Raw genomic sequence first — 22,403 nt, 5'->3', positions numbered from 1 at the left:
TTTCAAACAAAACGATCGCTCAAGTAGAAACAGAGACCTGTAAATACTGATCTAATTTAGTAATAAAAGTTAATGAAAAAGGAAAGAAAAAAATTCCCGCATCCTCGAGCTATATATGTTCAATTATATATAAAACTTATATACAACTGTACCACTTGAAATAATTAGATTTTGATTGTAACCTCTTATAACTTCAGTGACTTCAGGCGAAAATAAGATTAAAAAAAAAAAAGAATCGCAATTATAATTTTCCGAAATGACGAATTCCAACTCTGATGCTTCTAAAGTGGTTGCCATTTGATGACGGTTATTACCATGATGTGCTGTTTCCTGCGACCATGAGTATCATCATTTTTAAATTTCTATATAGGTATATATATATAATAAAATAATTGCGCGAACTGAGATTTTAATTTAAAACATTGTGTCATAATATTTCAATGTCATAATAGAAATACACTAATTAAGAATCATAAGAATTCTCATATACATGAAAGCTGATAAAAAAGTTATTAAAACTCACAGCGCTCATTAAACGCAATATTTATAGTGAATATTGTATATTTTGTCATTATATAATATGTTCGTTTACACAGAACATTATTGTCGCAAATATGTTATTACTGTCGGAAAGCATCGAGCCGTTATAACCGCCTTGCGTGATGCGGTTTCAGATTTTGCACCGGCGGTCCGGCGTCGGAACGTCTCCGCGCGGTTGATTCAACCGGAAGTTACAAATACGTCACAACATGCAGTCACACTGAGAATACAATGTATTTTACTAAAAAGAAAAGAAAATAAAATACGAGTAGAATGTTTCTTTTTAAAGAATTCAAAAATAAAATCATACAAAGGATTTATAATAATTTTAACAACCCTAGAACCCCTTTAATTTTAATAAAAACCTGTATGAATTTTTTCTTGCCTTAACGGATTTATAAAAGAAAACTTCCTCTATAGGAAACGCTAAACATGAAATATATATCGTAAATGTTTGAAACAAGTTTGGAATGAGAATTTTGCTCTTCTGAGAGAGATCATTGTCAAGTCGCACGGGGAACGTCGAGATAATAATATAATTTGATTGAAGGAACGAACGAGCGAGCCAATAAGAGCCTCCCTTTAATCGGGTTACTTCGTTACCGCGTTACTCCGTTACTCTCTCGAGGTGATATCAGCGGAATATCAATTATAGTGATTAACCGAGACGTCCAATGCGAGCGTAAACTTCCCCGGCAATAAGAAGAAGAAGAAGGAGGACGCGATGATGAGAAAGAGAGAATGAAGTCGCTCTCCCAGAGAACAAGACGCCAACGCCGAATAACATCTTTTGTTTCTCGCAAATTGGCAGCGGATATTCAAATTCTCTTCCCTTTTCGTTCTCTTCAAGGCATTTCAATCACTTCTTATTCTCTTATTTTCATTCTAACCACGAGTTTACAAAACTTGATGAAAAAGAAAATCGATTAGAAAATTCAAGCGCATTTCAAGCTTCTAACACTATTAAAATCATCTTAAGAATAAGTCGAATCGAATTTTTACAAGATATCAAAATTGTACAAAAACAATAAAATTAATTTCTAAAACATTATCGAATTGAATGTGGAAAGGAAATGAAGAAGAAGAAGAAGAGCATACGTGAAAAATTTGCCACGGTTTCGTGATTCGCTTCAATTAGACCCCGAAGTGGCATTATAATGTGAAATCAGATGCCTCGCGGCTAAGGTATATAACTACAACTACAGCTGTCCATCCAATGGACGACTATTGTGTCCGATTAATGGTAACCAACCGTAAACTCAGAATGTCTAATTGACAAATTCAATTTCACCTCGACAATACAAACCATCGAGTTGTAGAAAATTTTCCTTCAGATCAGAAAATTACTCAGAAATCATAAATATATATACGCCTGTATTATTTGATATATGGAATAAAAATCACGCCCCAGAAAAAAACTGCTACCTAAAACCCAAATCTTTGCTATTTTTTTTAGTTCCTTTAATTTTTTTTAACAATCTCAAATATGAAAACGATGAAAATTGCGACGTAAAACACAAAATCTCTCTCTCTCTCTTTCGAACGAGGCGAAAACCGTATTAAGGGTGAATTATCGCAGAATCAAAATAATTCGATAGATAGGGTGACGCTTGTATTATAAGAGGGGTGACCGTGTCGAATACATTTGAGGGGGGGTATAGAACGTGCTAAAACATCCCTTTGGCTAAAGTATCGTCACAAGGATTAAAACTGTTACGGCTGCTAAAAAAAACTCGTTAACCTGAAACGACCTAAAGTTCGTCACTCATAATGCGGATCATCCAAAGTTTTTCTCCCCAATTTTTTTTATTGAAGATCAACCACAAAAAGCGTATTCGTACGCAACCATCGCGAATTGGAATCTCGTCAATAATTCATCAGCGAAAGAAATGAACGTATTTATTCGTTTGAGCTAATTCTTTGGGCGTGGACGACTCTATTAAGGATACACATACATATAGGCCTTCAGGCCAAAATATTGGGTGATTCGAAAATTGCATTCATACATTTTAATTTTTTTTACATCAATAATTTACCCTCCAAACGGTTAATTTCTATTTCATTAGTTTTGGTACATTTTTACAAAAAAAAACCAAATTAAGAAAATAAAAGCAATAATTGAAGAGAAAATTAAACTAGAATTGAAAGAAAAAAATATATCAAATATAGTTTACAATAAATCCTCTTAAATGAAACACAAAGTCGCATATCAATAGAAACGAAAGTTAAAAAATATCAAAGAACTGGTGGGGTACTTAAAATTCAGAAAGGCAAATCATAGCGTGTCAAGGGCCGTCAGGTGGCAGATTTAAATGGCACAATGGCTCAATCCCAGGCGAAAATCCGCTCACTAAAGCCTCAATTCAAATGCAATCGCGATCCCCCTGCGTCAAATGCGCCGTAAGTAGGTACTTAGTTGCACATTTGGCTTAAAATTTTTTGATCCCCCCCTCTTCTTTATTTTTTGACAAGATATTCTCTCATCGTCCATATGTGATCATATTCACCAATGAAAAGTGCGCGCATGTAAATAGATACTAATGGGACACTGGCGACGAAATTGCTATCTAGTACAAAGATCTAAGTATTAACGAATTCAACATCTATATATATATATATGAATTTACAAATTTCCCCTAGTGCCTAGATCAATTTTTAATTATAGTTTTCAGCTAACTTGTATAATATGTCCCTAAAAGTATAAATTTTAACGACGAATAAAAGTTAGTTTCCCCTTTTATAAGAATTTTTTTTTTTTATTCATACACACCCTACAAATAATAATAATTTAGGGTCATTTATAAAAATAATAATATATATTTATTTTTAGTCTCATTCATATTGTTGATTATCAGACATTTTTAGAATGTGATAATTTATGAATTACGTCAATTGGACAAATATAAAAGTAAAATTCTGTTAAAAATAAATTATATGAAATTTCGATAAAATTTAAAATATTTACTAAATAAGCTTTACTTTCTTTTCTATCATTAACTTTTTTTAAGCTTTTTCTTTTTCTTCTACTTCATGACTAACTTTTTTGTTATTTTATTATTAATATGGAAATTATTCATTTCAATAATTAATTATTGCTGAAATTGAACTAGGCACCAATGTTCAGCGTTTTTTTTTTTCTTCTACTCGATGATTAACATTTTTTATTGTTTTATCAATAATATTGCATGATTAATTTAAATAATTAATTTTCACTGAAATTGTACTATTGTACAATTCAGCTTTTAATTTTTCTTCTACTTGATGATTAACATTTTTGTTTTATTATTTATAATAATAATATAATAAATATTATACATAAATGGATATAAGAGTGTATGGGTTAAAAATTTTATATTTTCTTTTTGAAAGGAAGTAAAAATTAAAGTTAAAAAATTCTTTAATGAAGTTATCCAATTAAAAACCAACCTCCTGACAAGACCAACTGAATCAATACCGAAGAACGAAAAATAAACTGAATACTGTCAGGTATTCCTTTCTAGGATTAATTTTTCGCACTCATACGGAGGCTGTAGTAGATAAGCTAGACTAAATAAAACACTTTGCTAACTTTTTGGTTAAAATAATATCAATAAAAATAAAAACGAGAATCTCGTGAAGAAAAACTACTGATAGTATATAATTTGGGACAAAATAGTTTCATAGCAATGAAGTTAGTGTATCACTTACTTAGGGTATAGGATTACTCTGCAGGATAACAGGGGTCGTCGTATAAGGGATGGAAGGTTGGAAATTAGTTTTAATTGTTGCCCGTATAGGAACTCATCCCCACTTATCTTTGGCTCGTCTCTACTCGCGCATTAAGCTTGGAAGTTAGGCAGCCAAGGATGAAGGGGTTGAAGAGGTAAAGGGGGTAGAAGGGGTGTGTATATATGTATAGAGTCTCGCGAAGCGTGAGCAGGTAAGGTATACACGTTTCTACGTGACACGGTTTGGTAAGCTCGAAGCTGGCTTTGTTAAGCTCGGATTCTGAGTGCCTTTGATACGTGTACTTGCACGCTAACTAACCAACATAAGCTATGCTGCTCGTAGGTTGGTACATAGCTTCCACGCACACGTAAATGAGAGAGCATCTGTGGCTACGGGTGTACATGTCTTCCCTTTACACACGTCGCAATTCACACGAGCGCGATACATTTTCAGTTGGGAATTGAATTTCCGCGGTAATTTTAATGCCATTGTGGACCAACGGCGTATATTCTGCGACAGAGGGTGACTAACCCGTCAACTAAAACCAAATTCAGCTCTACCATATAGCTCCAAATGTTCCTATATATATATATATATCCTAATGTACATATATACTTTTGAGTCGAGAAATTAAGATTTGCTTCATTTCAGTTGATTCGAATTTGGGGGAGAATTTATTCATCAGAAAGAAAATTTATGCACTAATGGTCAAAATTGTCCATATGTTAATTTTCTTATAATAACTAATCAATATATTTCAAAATTAAAGTAATTTTATTTCACTATTCAATTAGAAAAAATCGCAACAGGATTTTGAGAAAACAAAGAAGGAAAAAGATAAATATGTTTCAGGATCAAGGATTGAGAGTTTTTAAGTATTATTGCCTTTAGAAATTCAAGTATTGCAATAAAAACTTTAAATACTTTTTAAATTAGTGGTCAGTAATTTAAGAGACCAAGTTCGATCGTTTTGAAATTTTTTTAAACTCAATTCTTTTCTAGACAACTTTTACTATACAATAGAGAAATATTTTTTTGCAACAAATATTTGAAAATTGTTTTTTCAGATTTTTAACCAAGTCACATTACGTTGCAATTATATAGTTTATTTAATAATTAGTCAAGTAACTGATTATTTAGATGAAATAAATTTGTTTCAATTTATAGTATTTTAACTAAAAAGACGTTTATCTATATAGAAAAATGTATATTATAATGATAAATAACAATAAAAGAAAAAAGATTTTGAGATATCCAAGAATCTGTTTTATATTCTTGTCACATAAATCAAGAAGAACGCTGATGGAGCTTTATTTCCGGTGCTTTATAAGAACCCGGAAAGCCACAGGATACAAAGCCAAAGCGCCATAACCACTTAGGAGCTTTCGCAAGTGAAGAAGTGATGGCGTCTATACGTAAGAAATAAGCGGCTTTTGCTCATAGAGTGCCTGCGGTTATATCTTTATAAATGGAACCACTCAACTTTATATAGGATATAAAAGAGAAGCTTCATGACGCTCTTAAGATTTGCAAAAGTTCAATGCTTTTGTTCCTCAGATAAAGCTGCATATGTGTGCGCTCCTCTGTTTTATAAACTTTAATATATTTTTTTATCAATATTTTATACAAATAAAAAAGTTTTCTTTCTTCTACATTCCCAAAAAATACCCAACTTTCTTAGTATACAATTTCTTTTTTAATAATTATAAATAAAATGTTTGGACAAGAAAAAATAGAAAAAAATTTATTTTATTCAAATAATCAGTTATACTTAACTTTTATTAAATATTTACTTGTTTCGAATAATTGTTATTTGAATGGTATTTATTTCAAATACAGAAATTATTGATTCTAATACAGTTTATTTAATCGAAAAAATTTATTAAAAAAAAATTGTTTGCTTCAAATATATATTTATTTGAATTAAATAAATTTTTTTTAAAGATTTGTTTGATTTAAAAGAAATAAACCATTTTTTTGTACACCCAAAGAAATCGTTTATTTAAGAAAAATAAAATTTATTTGAATCAAATAAAAATATATTTGTCTCAGAGTCTAATCAATTTTATTTGGTTTAAATAAAAAAAATTATTTAACACAATTAAAATTTTATATAGAGTAAATAATTTTTTACTTATTTTTAAAGAAAATTTATTATAAATATTTATATAAATATTTATTTGATCTAAATAAACGTTTGATTTATTTTAATAAAACTTTAATTGTTTAAAACAAATTTTTTTTCTCAGTGTAATTAATAAAAATTAAAAAATTTAAAAGAAAAACACAAGAAATTTGTTTGTTTCAAATAATTAGTTACTTGACTTTTATAAAATAAATATTTATTTGAACCAAATTAATTAAAATTTGGATCTAATAAATTGTATTCGAATCAATAATTTCTTTATTTGAATTTATTATAAATTATTATTATATAAATTTATTATTTATAAATAGAGGTTATTATAATTATAATATTATTAAATCAAAATTATAATTATTATAATATAAATATTTATTTATTTCAATATTTATTATTATTATAAATCTTTTTTTATTACACAACTTTATTATTCATCAATTTTTTTATTTAAAAATTTATTTACTAAAATTTTATTTTTTTTAGTTTTTTAATAATTAATTTTTTTAATTAATAATAATTTTTTTGTAAATTAATTTTTAACGTCTTATTTCTGAAAAAAGGGATATAAATATTTTAATATAAAATTATAATTTTGATAATAGATACAAATTTAATTCTCAATATAAAAAAAATCAAATTTAGATTAGGATTTATTTGCATTTACACAAATAGCAAATTTCGATTTAAAAAAAAAAACAAAAACAAAAAACATGATTTCTATACAAACACATTATTGTGAATTGTTTTCATTTTATTTTTCTTATTTTGATTTTTTTGATTTTATATTTTTATTGAAAGGGATAAATTTATTGTGAAAAAATATTAAAGAATTTTTGAAATTATTTTCAAGAATTAATAAATGTATATAATATATAAATATACAATATATAAATACTTACAAAATGTAAGCAAATTTTATAATTTGAACAAATTAAATATATATACAAACTTAATTGTTGATAATGGCAAAAATATATCATGAGTAAAAATTGTCAAATTTATAGGTTAAGATTTGTATCGCACAAAAAGGCGCTACTAATTGTATAATAATTATTGTAAAAAAAAGATGTTACTTAACCTCAGTAACTCAATTTTGCTCAAATACACTTTATAAAAATTACAAACAAGGAGAAATTAGTATAATTTGAATTACCTGAATTTTCACTGAAATTACTTTGCACTTTGCCATACACGTAAATGCGTTTTGTCAATTTTTCGTTACTAAAACATTCAATGCTTTTTTTCATCAAATAGCTTTCTATATATATTTCACGAGTATTCATCTTTTAACCACAAAAAATTGACTAAAATGAGTAGATATAAATTGCAAAGCTTAATCGCCAAAATAACCAAACTTCTTCATCAACACTCACGCGAGAAATGAGAATTCAACAATGAAATAAAAATGGCGTCCAATTTCAATTGGAAAATATTTTCAATAAATTGTCGAAAATAAATTTATACTCACATTAAAAACATTATTTGCTGCATAGATAGACAAACTAATTGAGCACTGTTTATTATCGAAGGTTGTAAAATACTTGGCTATATTGTTTAAACTATTATATCTGAACAAATTTATAAATCATTAACTTGTTAATTGTAACAACAATTATGACGAAATGAGCTGAGCTTCAACAATGTTTAATTTTTCCGTTATTGCAAATTTTCAACCAATAAGAAAGAGGCAGAGTCGCCCTCTGTCGTGTACTTTCGATAACAGTGGTAACGAAGAAACTGTCGGTATTGCATCGTAACAACTGTCGGTAAAACAGACTAAAGAAACGTCAGAAAAAAGTTTGGTTATATTGACATAAACTTTTGGGGGAAAAAAAAGTGTTTTTACAAAACTAAAATATATATTTTAAATCATAGAGAAAATAATTAATATTTTATGTTTAATTAATTAGAAATTCTCTAACAATGTTGGAGAAAGCGGCAACATCCGATAATCAATTATCAAAAGAAGATTATTTAATTCTACGTGCTAAAGAAGCTTTGGCCACTGATATTTATGCCGCAAAAACATGGTTAATTACTGCAAAATCATTATTTCCACACAGTGCAAAAGTTCAGGTAAATTTATTTTGTATTTTAAAGTATATATTTAATTTCTTTTTGATAATTATTCACCGTATCCTAAAATTTATTTTTATTTATTTTATTTCAATTTTAACACTAGTAATTAATTAATTAATAATTTAATTAAATTATAAATTTTTATTTATTTATAGTTCGAAGCTTATAGGATAGAGAAACTTGCCAAGAATGTCAAGGAGGCTGCAAAATGTTTTAGCGAAATGTACGTTTAAATATACGGAATATTTAATTTTAATTAATTGAGGAAATTAATTTAATTTTTTCTTTTAGCTTTCAGAATTTTCCAGATGATCGGGATATATGGAAAGAAATTGAAAATGTAACGGCGTGCCTTCGTTCCGAGCAAAATGATACAGAATCGGAATTATTGTGTCAAATGTTTCAACACATTCCTCAAGATTTACAGCATCGTCTTTTAATTATGACAGCAGATCACAGTGAAGATACAATGGAACATTGCAAATTGCTTCTTTTACTATTAAGAAAATTTCCCCAAACTATTTCAACTCATGGCGTAAAGAAAATTTAATTTTAAACTATCAAAACTAAAATGCAATTTAAAAATTAAACTTTTTCACGAAAATATTTCGTTTTATTAATTTTTTTTACTTTAAATTTCAATTAAAATAATTGAATACTTTCAAAAATTGATTTAAAAATATTTTTTTACTTTGTAAATTTAATTAGAATTTTCCAAATGTTTGCAAATTTATTTTTTTTTAAAAAAGGTAAAATAAACTTTCAAATTAATTTTTGTTAATTAATAATTAATAATTAAATTTCAGCCCCGTTTGGTGGAGACATTATTAACCGCGGAGAAACACAGTCATCCGGGACGTGCTGTCAATGGATTTCGTCGTTTATTAACATGCGAGGCATTACCATTATTGGGTGCAGCGCCCGTTGAATTAAATCCACGTCTAAGTTTACGATTACTTTATAAAGCAGTTGAATTTTATTTGGCATTTATTCAACAACCACAGGATTTTCAAATTATTCAACCATGGGAGAGATTATTTCAAGTTGTTGAATTAATTGGCAAAAAATTAGGTTGGGAATTGAGTACATTTTTTACAACGCCATGGAATCGAGATTCATATTGTGAACGATTACATCAATACGCTGTAACTCATAGTCCTGGAATGTGCGATGAAGTAATTGTAAGGCAATTTCTTGTTTGTACAATTGTCGTTTTATTGAGGATATGGAATGAGCATTCAACATTGGTGAATGGTGGTGAAACTACATATTGCCTCATTGAAGCTTTCGGGGAGCCGAATTTATCTCCTTCAGGTATATTTTAATAATTATTTTTTCTAATAATTAAATTAATATTTAATTATTTAAATAATTGTAATTAAATGAATTTAACTAAATATCTTCATTTTATTCAAATTTGAAAGTAAAATTTCAGAAAAAATTAGTTTAAAAAATAAATGTTTAGTTCTATAATAAAAGAAAACTCACATTCGGTTCTTGTTGAGGAACAGCGCTTCTCAAAGGATAAAGAATTTGGTCCGGTTGTTGAAATGCTGCCATTGGCTGTAACAAAAAACAAAATCCTTTATAAAAAACTTTATTTCTTTTTCAATTTGCCATGATTTCTTATAATTTACAAATTATTATTAATTTATGAAAACAAATTCGAAGCCATCCAGGGAAATGTTCTAAAAAAAAAAAATCTAACAAAAAAATTTTCCTGTAAAAAAAGTATAATGTAAAAACAGTAATAGAAAAAATTAATATTCAATTATTTATTAATAATTAATTAATTTTTAAAATTGGTGAGATTTATTTTATTTAAATAAAATAAGTTTGTTTTCTTTTTAGAACCAAAGTTAAAAAAACGAAAACGCGAGGAAACTATGAGTATTGCGATAACAAGTGACGGTGAATATAATGGAAATGGACTTGCTTTAACAGTGAGATTATGGGATTTACTTCATAGCACAGAATATTTACAAAGGGAAATAATAAAACTTAGTTCTCAATTTCGTTTGGATCCTTGGTTAAATTTTTTCCTCACTGATTTAGCAATGTACAAAGGTTTACATCATGAAGTATTAGCGAGACTTCCTCAGGAACCAATTACATTATGCTCTCATCTTCGTATGGCGAGCAATTGCTTTTTTGTTAAAGATTTTAAGGTATTTTTATTTTTAATATTTCAAATATTATTTATTTGTAAAATTTGTTTTTAAAATTAAATTTCATTTCATTTCTGTTCTTAAACAAAGAGAAATACTAATGAAATTCATTTTATTTTCAATTATACGAAAATTTTTGTTTTGTTTTTTTCCTACAGGGAATGCTAGAATATATTTCAATGGTTGCAAATATTTTGCCACCTGTTCGCGGAAAAGTGTCGAATAGTTTAGCAGTTCCGGCAATTCGACATTTGCATTATCTCACAATTGCTCGATTTCCAATTTTGCAATATTGTTGTCGTTTATTGTTAGCTACTTTAAAGGTAAATATTTTAATTGCCAATTTTTTTTTTTTTTTGAAAATTGAAATGAAATTTTCAATTTCAGGAGCATTTTACAATTCCTGGAGGTGTTGGAGATTTGGCGATAGGTCACGCTTTAGTTCTCATGCAAATTGACTGGCCTCAAGAGTCAGAAATTCTGTCAACAATCACAGAAAGAATTAGAACTCGAGGATCATTTTCTTATCCTCTTTTTCAGGCCTACATTATAAATGTTGATATTTTAGAGGAATTAACATATCTCTGGACCGAACACGGAGGCGGTGTTTCCCTCGATATTGGAAACAATTCCGGAATGCTACAAAGTGCGTAGGAAAATTTTATTTTTAATAAATTTAAAACAAAAAATCAAAATATTATTAAAAATAAAATTTAACACAATTATTAATAAAAAAAAAATTCCTTCAGATCGTAGAATCGCGACACGAGGCGCGGACAAAGGAGTTCGGGAAGAAGTAAAACAAGCAATGAGACGACAAGCCGCCCGTGACGGAGTCGATCAACTCGATGAACTTCTTCAAAGATTTATAATTCACGAAAAAAGTGCTATTTTACATAGTTTAATTATTCAATAAATTTAAAAATCAATCAAAAAAAAAAAAATAAACTGATTTTTAACATAAAGTTCACAAAATCATTTATTTTAAACTTCAACACTTTGATAATTATCTAAGACAAGATTATCAACAATTTATTGCATATAAATTTTCAATCAAAAGTTTATTATACAAATTATAAGCTATAAATAATAATAATAATAATAATACATATATAGAAGATAATAATAATTACATTTTTTTTTCTTTTTTTTTCGAGAAAATTTTTCTCTTTTACAATAATATTGCTTAATATAATAATATTAAGCGTTTCATAAAAAAATGTGTTTTTTTTAATGAATCAATACATGCATTTTTAGATGTGTTAATACGCAAAAATTTTGATGAAAAAACTGGTAAATGCACAACTTTTTTTTCGATCTTCACTTACACAATTTTTTTTTTTACACACATTATAAAACTATTTTTTACATTCATATTTTTGTTTGTTAATTAAAGCAAAGAAAAACGCACCTAAACGTACATACAATATGTATATATTTCTCTCACTTTTATTATTCTTAGAAAAAAAAAATGATAATCGACAATTTTTTCGTTTATAACCATTAACAATAATAATCTATCAATAAAATAGACAAAATTCGAGCAAAAAAAAAAGAGAAACACAGCTATTAAAATGAACACAAGAGCAATTTTTACATAAAAATAAATTTAAAATAAAAAAATAGAATTAGAGACAATAGTTTAGGAAATAGAAATTTTTTTTTAGTAGAAAAAAAGAAGAAAATTTAAAGAAATAAACAGTTACTCTATAATTTGAAAATATAGTTTGAAAAATTGTAACAATTTAAAAATTTTCATAAACTAACTTTTTATATAACAAAAAGAAAGTTTCGTCTGAAGAAACATTTTTTTTGGCAAAGTTTTTGTTTTCACACTCCCGCATTTTTTTTATATCTATATACTATATTGTCAATTGAATTTCCCTAATAATGATAATCGTCCTTGATATTTCACTTTGTACAAACATTATTTTCGGTAATTTTTAAAAAATTTCTATACTCAAAGCCTTTTAGAAAAGCATTGAGAGATTAATAGAAAAATAAGAGAAACTGCATTTTAATTTATTATCGAGTTTCCTAATTTAAAAAAAAAATAATAATAATAATAGTAGTCTTCTATCTGATGTAGACGCTTAATTGTAAAGCGCTTTGAAGCAGTACTTTGATACCTGGCATAAATGAAGCAATTTGACTAAAATCTGGTCCTGATACAAGTTGTGTGTGAATTCCCAGTCCACCTGTGTAATCTCCGGTTTGAATCATTTGCGATATTTGATGTAATCCTTGAAGTGTATTTTGAGTCAGCTGAAAAAAATTATTAATTTTTATTTTCTTTCATTAAAAAAAACATTTTCATGCAAAATTTATCAACGTTATTTATTTTTTTATTTACTAACTTACCGGACATGGGTGATAAAAATTATGACTGAAAGACTAAAAATAATATATAAACAATATAAAACAAATTATAAAGATATGAAAACAATTTTTAATAATAAAATTGTAAAAATTCCAAATAATTCAAATAAAAATAATGAAAGGGAAAGAAAAAAATATGACAACAAATTAAGAGAACTTCAACACAACTATACCTTGTTTTCTCTCAGACAATCGTAAAGAGCCTCGAGTTTTCTGGCAACATCTTCTATTTTTCGTTTAGTTTGCTGAAAATGTAAAATATTTTGATTTTTGCTATTTATTTTTTAATTAAGAAAAAATAATTTTGTTTAAAAATAAATGTTGAATTTACTCACAGGATTCTTTGCATTTTCAAAACAATGAGATTGTAATTCATCCAAAACTGTTTTAAGATGAATATGCTCTTCTGGAATTGGTGCTTTCGGTTTTTCTGGTTCAACAATCCTAGCAGGAGGAACTGTTTGTACTGGTTGCATTGGTTGCATTTGTTGAATTTGTTGCATTTGTTGATGAGGTTCAACATTCTGCATATATTGATTTGCAGGATTTAAAACATTCTGATTATATTGCTGATTGTATTGCATTTGGGGTTCTTGATAGAAACCTTGTTGCTGCATAAACTAAAAAGATAATAAAATAAATTATCATCAATTTTTTTAAACTAATTACATAAAAATTAATTTCTTTAATAAAAAAAAAAAACTCACATTCGGTTCTTGTTGAGGAACAGCGCCTCTCAAAGGATGGAGAATCGGATCTGGTTGTTGAAATTCTGCCTTTGGCTGTAAAAAACAAAATCATTTATAAAACTTTATTTCTTTTTCAATTTGCCATGATTTATTATAATTCACAAATTATTATTAATTTATGAAAACAAATTCAAAGCCATCGAGGGAAGTGTTCTAAAAAAAATCTAACTCTCTCAAAAAAATTTTCCTGTAAAAAAAGTAGATTATATATTAAAAAACAATAATAGTAAAAATTAATATTCAATTATTTCTTAATTATTTATTTTCAAATAGATATTTTTAAAATTGGTGATATTCCTCTTTTAATATTTGTTTCAAAAAAAAAAAAAAAAAAACCTACAAAAATTGCAAAACAAAATTTTTGGAAACAATTTTTAATATTCTTTTAATAATTATTAAAGGTTAATAAGAACAATACTCGAATGTTAATGATTGTTTGGAATATATTATATTAAAGCGAAAAAAAAGACATGCTAAACTAATTTTTATTTTTGACTGTCTTTCTAGCCAATGACTAAAACGGAAAATTTTTCATAAAAACTAATTATAATATTATTATCGAGGTAAATTTGCCTTGAAATATTGTACTTCACAAAATTGAAGAAGGCACACCATTCAGTAGATCTCTACCTCATTTCTACTCTTCGAGTGTTTTGCTTTCCACTTCCTTGTGCCGGCATGTTCCGCTGACATTTCATTTTTCTTGTATAAAGCCACAACTGGCTATAGATCATTTAAATACAAAATCAATTTTATTTTCGCATAGAAAAATTTTCTAAATTAACAAAATTCAAATTGTCACCCACTCGAATAAATAATGACCTACAGAATATTTTGATTTTTCTCTTATCAATAAGATTTATAAAAAAAAATGTTTAATTACCTGCATTCTTGTTGGTTTGTTGCTAATCGGTGGATCATTCCAACCGGCAGGTTGTGGTATCGGCTGATAAGGATTATCATAAACCTGCGGTTGATTAATCACTTGACCTCTACTGGGATCATAAATTTGCGATTGTGTTTGTTGATTGCCCGCCATTAATCCCGATTGTTCCTGTGCATTGAACATTGAATTTGGCACTGGATTCGAATACGGTGAATTAGTCAATGGTGCTTGATTGGCTTGAAACGTGTTTTGAGCCGGAAAACTCGAAACAGAATTTGACTGAGCGCCAAACATTGACGGCTGTTGATAATTCGACATCCCACCATAAGTGGGAGCAGATTTCACCGATGGATCAATAATATATTTCGATCTCGATTGTGGTCCAACACTGGGTGGTCGCGAACCACTGAGATTACTTGCAGTTGGAGGAGGAGGAGGTGGTGGTGCTTGAGGTGCTGGAATTTGTCCATAAGGCGATGCTTGATTTGAAAATTGATCGAGAGGCGGCGGAGCTGATGATAATGATGGAACAAGAGGCGTTCCAAAATGATTTGCAGTACTTGGATAAGATTGTTTCAAAGGTGTTGTATTCCAATTATTTCCCATTTGCACTGGATTATAGGTATTTGTTGGCAAAGATTTTCTCTGTTGTTGCTGTTGTTGTTGTTGTTGTTGTTGATAGTAACTTTGTGATTGTCTTGGACGCGCATCTTGAATGTAACCCAATGCACGATACAAACGATCGCGAAGCATTGCAATTCGCGGTTCTTGACTGTTACCAAGGTAATTTAAAGCTGATTCAAAATTACCTTCAGATGCAAGCATTTCGGCGTATTGTGATAAAATCGACGCAATTTGTCCCTCGATAACAACTTCGCTTGTTCCCTGCAATTCCAATGCCTTTTGCATTATTGTGACAAGTTCCGCTTTCTCCTGAATTGACGAATCTGATGATTCAATCATTTTATTCAAATTCCCAGAACAAAGGAAACAAATTTCGGCTTGTTTCGATAATTCAGAATTGTCACTCGATGCTAAACGATCTCCCAGCATGTCTGCGGAGAAAATATTTTTAAATTATAAAATTAAATTCTAAATCGAAAAGGAATAATTTAATTATTGAATACTTTTTTAAAAATAAAATAATCACCGCAAAGAATTGCTCGTTCTCTGGGAGCGGTGTGAGTGAATATTCCAACTAATGTCTCCTTCCAACAAGTGATGTCACAATTACTGACAATATCTGTCCAATTTTCGCTCACTAGAGAACTGATGAGCGAATTGAGAGCACCTGAATGTTCCATAAAATATCGATATTGAGTCTGAGCCAATAAATCCGGACCACCTGCCATCGAAAGAATAACAGCGTCCGCGTATCGTTTATTCGCGAAACAAAGCGAAACAGCTGCCTCAATATTGCCAAGAAGAATTGCTTGTGTAATGAGACCGTCTTCATCTGAAAATTATTATATTACAATAAATGATAAATTAAAATATAAATATTAAAAATTATAAATAATAAATATTCCCAAATTACCATCAGATGTGTTGATTTTGTAATTTTTTTCAGGCGTCTTTTTAGGCGACGATATTCTACTTTGTTCCTGTTCAGCTATGGCGTCAAATGCTGCACTTCCATCGATACTGTTTCCATTAAGTACCTAATGAAAAATAAACTTTGTATTTTTATAAAATAAACATTTAACAAGATTAAAAAAATATTTTTAAAAAAAATTTAACTCACATTATCTAAATTTGCAATACCATCCGTGATATTATCAATGTCCTGACGAGGCACAAGTTGATTTAATTTATTACTCATTGTTTCTATATTAAATCCTAATAAATCTAAAAGTCCAGTCGTTACATTATCACTGAAATAAGCTCCAACACAATTCCAAATTTTTTTATTATGCTCATCCCTCGCCATCATTGCTTTTCCATTGCAATAATCGCTATATTGTTCAGATTTAAGTGCAGCTTCCAAATCACTCGATCGTTTCACTAATTCTGGATTTGTAATAACTTGCGATATAAATACTTTTCTATTTGAATTCGATGGCATATTTGGATCAACGGGTTCATTTTCAAAAGTCGTTAATTTTCCGCCAAACTGAAAAAAAAGAAGAAAAATTACAGTAAAAAATAGTGAGTTCCGTATATTTAAATATAAGATAATTAATTTTTTACCCCAAACGATGCGCCAAATGGACGTTTCATCCATTTTGGAGCCTTTTTCAAAATTGCAGCGGCTTCCGTTTCTGTTGTCGGTGGCGCTTGAGTAAATGGATCCATTCCTGGAAATGAGTCGACAATTTTATTCGATGTTTCGGAAGATTCTTGATTTCTTCCGCCGAGCAAGGAATAAACAACAACATGTTCATCGAAACTTGTTCCTACAATTAGACCCGGATCCCTTGGACTCCAGGCAACATCAAAGTTCCATTGATTTGTTTGCGTCAATTCGCAAACAACTTCGCCATTCTATTAATTCAAATTTACAATAAAATTATTAACTAATTATATATTTGTGAAAAATATTTATATAAATTTTATTAAAAATAAATATAATAAATAAAAAAGTGGACTTTTACCGGAGCATCGGAATTTGGATTCCAACAGAGAATTCGATTATCTTTCGCGCAACTCAACAGCAAATCGGGATCGTGAGGATTCCAAGCGATTGAGAGAACTCCACGTTGGTGACTTTGAAGTGTCTTCAAAGGCGACGTGGCGAATCTCAAATCCCATAATTCAATAACTGGCGCCTGATCGTCCTCAGAGGCTAGACAAAGTTGTGTTGCCACGTCCGGATGCCATTGAACTACTTTCCATCGTACCTGATAATACAAAATACAAATATTATAAGAAAAAACAAACATTTTTCAAAATATTTAATACTTTTTATTTATTTACGAATTGTATCTCGATATTTAAAAATAGTTTAATCAGTTAATTGTACCATTTTTTTTCATTTAAAATTAATTAATCAAAATTTTTTTTATTATTTTATAAAAAAATAAATATACCTTAGAATTGGCATCAGTGAGTTTAATAATTGCTTCATTTTTTCTTAAATCCCAAATTACACAACGCTGTGAAAATGTTGATGCTAGAATATGTTGAACTTGTTTATTCCAAGCAATATATTGCACATCTTCCGCAGGTTGACTTCTTGTTCCTGGTGCCATTGGCGTATTTGTATTGTTTACATCCCAAATATAAATTTCACTCTCCGATGCACCGGTTGCCAATAAATTCGATTGAAATGGATTAAAATCCAATGCACGTACTGGTCCAGTGTGTCGATCGGGACTGCTTAATAAACAATTACTCTCATTTGCCAATAATTTTGCAGCTGAATAAATTTTTATCGTTCCATAATCACAACCACCAACAATAACACCACTTGGATTATCTCCATACGATCCCCATATTAATTTATGAAATCTGAGAATTTTTACAAATTAATTTGATTATGTATTTTTTGTTTTAGTAAATAATTTATATTTTTATAATTAGATTATTAATTAAATAATAATTTTAATTAAAAATAAGTTTATATGAAAATAAATAAAAAAATTTCATAAATATCTAATAATCTTAGCTTTTTTAGTTTTTGAGACAGAATTATTGTGTAAAAAAAAATTGTCATCATTACAAAGCAAAAAGTAGAAATCTCTCTTTTTTATTTGTTTGTTTTTTGATTCTTATTAGTTCGTTTTTCATGAATATTTTTTTTTTTAATAAAATAAAAATTGATAAGGACCTATGATCACTGGGTACGCTGACTTTATGCTCCATTTCATAACCCGGCTGTTGAAGATTAAGTGCATATATATCTAAACTTGCTGAAGTATTGAAACTTGCATCCAGCTGTTGTGCTGCAGTTCCAGCAGCCAACAAAATTGGATGCTGAGCTTGTGGAGACCATGCTACATTAACATTCTTTAATAATTCTTTCACCTTCATCTTGAAATCTAATAAAAAATACACTTCATTAATTATTATACCAAAAAAAAAAGATTTAAAAAATAATTATTTAACAATAAAATATTTTTATTTTCTATATTTAATAAAACATTTTTAATTATCGAATTTAAATAAATTTAAAAATTCCAAAAAGAATAAATAAATAAATTTAAAAAAATTTTTAACATTCCATTTGACACGTCAAATATAACCTCTTTATGAAGACAACTGAATTAAATTTGTTTATTTTAATTATATCAAAACTAAAAGCATTTAGACAAATTTTTCCAGTTTTTGCTAATTAAAATTTCCCAATAAATATTTTGCATTAAAAATATAAAATAAAAAAACAATACATGTTATTAAATTTTTCCATACATTCTGTCATTGAAAATTCTGAGACAATTTGTAGGTTAGTTTTTCATATACAAAGAAAATTGTTCTTGAAAAAGAAAAATTAAAGATTATTTATTTACCCTTGTGTGTTTATATTCCACGATAAATAATAGAAATTAATTATAATATAAAAATTTCACAAAAACTTCACACTCAAAGCCATCCGTCAACTCTTCCAACGTGGCGAACTGAAGGAAATGATCAGTGTTGACATCTTACACAAAATTATGAAACTACTACTTCCAACAAATTGCCGCCTGTCAAAATAAAAAAAACAATTTTTTAAATAAATATTTTATAAAAAAAAAAAATAGTAATCTAAAGTAATAAATAGAATATTTTTTTAAACAATGAACAAAATGTATTTCATTAATTGAATTTTTACAAAATATTTTGAATGCATTTAAAAAAAGCAGAAAAATTGTTTACAAATTTTAATTTACAAAAAGAAATTAAATTCTAAATTCTCTTGTACAATATTCACAAGTTTATTTACAAATTTAATAATGAAGATGAGAAAAATCACTCGTTTTATTTTTAAATTATACTTTTCTTTTTTTAACTTTTTAAAATTAATTATGTCCTTTTTGCAAATAAAATTAGCAAACATTTTTCCATAAAAAAATTGTCAAATGAATAAATTTATAATGAATGTTTTCGCTGAATATAAATATTTTTTTTTTAATTAATAATACGATAATTTAAAATTCCTTCTCTCTTAGAATAATAATAATAGTTAATAATCCTTTTCCTATTTTTTTCAGAACAGTATAATATACAAATTTGAGTTAAAATTTGATTTTAATTTATTACTTTTTGTATTAATTATGAAAATATTATTGAAGCACTGCTGCATTGGCAGCTATACTAGGATTATTAATAACTTCACCCAATCTCTCGAGTAATTCTTTTCTATAATCATCGAAATCACCATCAATCTCATTGATTTGTTGATTTTCAATAACATAAAGACAACATTCTGTTTCACGAATAAGTCTTTCGTCGTGAGTCACAATAATAACACCGCCTTTATATCCATTAATTGCATCGGCCAATGCATCAATTGATTCAATATCTAAATTATTTGTCGGTTCATCAAGAATCACAACGTCAGGTGCATTTAAGCAAAGTTCAGCCAATGCAACGCGTGCTTTTTGTCCACCTGATAAATCTTTCATTTTAATTGTATGCGCATGTGAACTGAGACCAAATGTTCCCAATTGTTTTCGCGCTTTTTCATAAGGCAAATCGAAAAGACGCATTAAATATTCCGATGGTGTTTCCTCAGCTGTTAAATGCTCACCCGAATGCTGATCAAATCTTCCTATTCTCTGTGAAGGAGAATTTATTTTTAAACAACATTTCTTATTAAATAATAATTTAATTTTAAAATAAAATTGAATAATTGATTGAAATTACCAGGCGATGATTTTTTATTAATTCTCCTTTTAGGGGAGTTAAATCAGCCATTAAGAGTTTTAAAAATGTTGATTTTCCAACTCCATTGGGTCCAACAATGGCAACACGTGAATTTAAATCAATTCCAAAATCGGTTTCGATTAAAAGTGGCTTTTGACCCTCGTAGGAAAATGTCACATCTGAAAAAAATTTAATCTTTACACTTTAAAATTTTCCGGAATATTGAAAAAAGAAATTAATAATCGATTCGCTTACTATGAAGACCAAGTATCGGAGGTTGAAGTGGCGGTGGATCAGGAAAACTAAATTTAACAATATAATCCCTTGGTTTTTGTAACAATTCCTGTGGTCCAGTATCTTCCTCTTGTTTCTGTATTTTTGTCCGATTTTTCTCCTGTTTTCTTGTGAGCACTTCCTTTTGTTTTTTCTCCGCTTGCTTTTTACTTTGTCCAGCCGCTTTAAGATCCTTAATTTTTTTCTCCTGTTTCTCATAAGCTTTTATCATTTCTTTTCTTTTTTGTTCATACATTTTTTTGAACATACTATAATTGCCCTTATAATAGAATAATTTCAATTGATCCAAATGAATAATATCCGTACAAACATTATCGAGAAAACTTTGATCGTGAGAAACAATAAGCAATGTTTTTTTCCATCCTTGTAAATAATTATCAAGCCAAATAACGGCATTTAAATCCAAATGATTTGTCGGCTCATCAAGTAAGAGGAGTGTTGGTTCAAGAAATAGTGCACGCGCTAAAGAAACACGCATTCGCCAACCACCGGAGAAATTTTTTGTTGCTCGATTTTGCATTTCACGACTAAAACCTAAACCAGCTAAAATTCGTCGTGCACGAGGTTCAGCTGAATCGGCACCAATTGCCTTTAATTCCTCGTAAACCTGAAAACAAATTTTTTTTTTTACATTGTAATTTCGAATTTTAAATCTTATTTAATTTTTTCTAAAATCCCAAAAATACAAACTTCTTGCAATCTCGATTGAACAGATTCGTCTCCTTGTTCGGCTTTTTCCTCCAATTGTTTACATTCTGTTTGCAATTGTTTACATTTAACGTCGGCATTAAGAACATTTTCAACAGCAGGTGTATCATCAGCGACAACTTCCTGTTCACAATAAAGAACGTCAATATTTGGCGGAATTGCAAAAGCTCGTTTTTGAATATGACGCAATAATGTCGTTTTACCATGTCTGAAAATTTACAAAATCTCTTTTAAATAAATAAAATTTCTTTAAACAGAATAAAAATTAAAAAAAAAAGAATTATTTTCTTACCCATTTGGACCAACAAGACCATAACGTCTACCCTGAGCAATGAGCAAGCTGGCATTGGAAAATAATTCTTTACCTTTCGCGGCAATACTAAAATTCTCCACTTTAATATCAACGGCATTATCCAATTGTTGTGCACCACGTGTTTGTGGTGCACTTTGTGAAACAGTAAAATTTGATTCAAGTTCACTATGACCCTGTCCACCAGTTTTGGTCATCATCTCCAAAGTTTTTTCATATTCCTGTTGTTTTTTCAATTTCTTTTTTTCCTTATGTGTCAATTTTTTTGTCGTCTCCTCAATATTCATATCGGATATTTTTTCCGTCACCTCCTCGGTTACTTTAGACATTTTTATATATACACTTATTCGAACCTGGACAGCTTCTTCGAGAAAATTTTTGTGCAAAAGCACGTGGCGCCACCTAACCTCTAAATGTACTGATTGACAATATAATAAAATAAAATATTTCGCACTATTCACTGATGAGATTAAATTAATAAACAAATTAAAAGAAAAAAAACACTTAGAAATTAACTTTCAATTCAAGTTTAGAAAGTGTTTTCTTTTTTGGTCAAATAAAAAATGTGGGACAAGTATGTCACACACACGGTGACAGATTTAGAATTAACATGGATGTACAAACATATAGAAAGGAATATGTTTGTTAATTT

At 28.4% G+C, this 22,403-nt stretch overlaps 3 protein-coding genes across 3 annotated transcripts; 1 reads left to right on the top strand and 2 right to left on the bottom strand.

Moving 5' to 3' along the window:
- Positions 1-8,172: 8,172 nt before the first annotated feature.
- LOC127276697 (integrator complex subunit 10) lies at positions 8,173-11,603 on the top strand. Its single transcript, XM_051297306.1, has 8 exons — positions 8,173-8,467; positions 8,626-8,693; positions 8,762-9,005; positions 9,277-9,784; positions 10,322-10,638; positions 10,797-10,961; positions 11,026-11,284; positions 11,388-11,603. The coding sequence occupies exons 1-8, from the start codon at positions 8,315-8,317 to the stop codon at positions 11,552-11,554; spliced, it is 1,881 nt and encodes a 626-aa protein (XP_051153263.1). The 5' UTR covers positions 8,173-8,314; the 3' UTR covers positions 11,555-11,603.
- An 834-nt stretch (positions 11,604-12,437) lies between these two features.
- LOC127276691 (protein transport protein Sec31A) lies at positions 12,438-19,242 on the bottom strand. The gene is made up of 13 exons (XM_051297295.1): positions 19,101-19,242; positions 18,422-18,632; positions 17,682-18,102; positions 17,247-17,492; positions 16,843-17,136; positions 16,397-16,765; positions 16,190-16,313; positions 15,803-16,108; positions 14,650-15,707; positions 13,725-13,799; positions 13,353-13,637; positions 13,191-13,262; positions 12,438-12,903 (listed from the first exon to the last, which is right to left on the bottom strand). The coding sequence occupies exons 2-13, from the start codon at positions 18,622-18,624 to the stop codon at positions 12,715-12,717; spliced, it is 3,642 nt and encodes a 1,213-aa protein (XP_051153252.1). The 5' UTR covers positions 18,625-18,632; positions 19,101-19,242; the 3' UTR covers positions 12,438-12,714.
- Positions 19,243-19,744: 502 nt separating this feature from the next.
- LOC127276696 (ATP-binding cassette sub-family F member 1) lies at positions 19,745-22,344 on the bottom strand. Its single transcript, XM_051297305.1, has 5 exons — positions 21,734-22,344; positions 21,424-21,649; positions 20,695-21,340; positions 20,440-20,618; positions 19,745-20,351 (listed from the first exon to the last, which is right to left on the bottom strand). Exons 1-5 carry the CDS (start codon positions 22,078-22,080, stop codon positions 19,857-19,859), a joined length of 1,893 nt encoding a protein of 630 aa, XP_051153262.1. The 5' UTR covers positions 22,081-22,344; the 3' UTR covers positions 19,745-19,856.
- Positions 22,345-22,403: the final 59 nt, after the last annotated feature.

The sequence above is a fragment of the Leptopilina boulardi genome, unplaced genomic scaffold, assembly GCF_019393585.1.
Source record: "Leptopilina boulardi isolate dan_hultmark-lab unplaced genomic scaffold, ZJU_Lbou_2.1 LbouV2_151, whole genome shotgun sequence".
In the NCBI taxonomy this organism is placed as follows: domain Eukaryota; kingdom Metazoa; phylum Arthropoda; class Insecta; order Hymenoptera; family Figitidae; genus Leptopilina; species Leptopilina boulardi.
The sequence above is the reverse complement of the archived record's forward strand: the minus strand, read 5'-3'. Positions and strand labels throughout refer to the sequence as shown.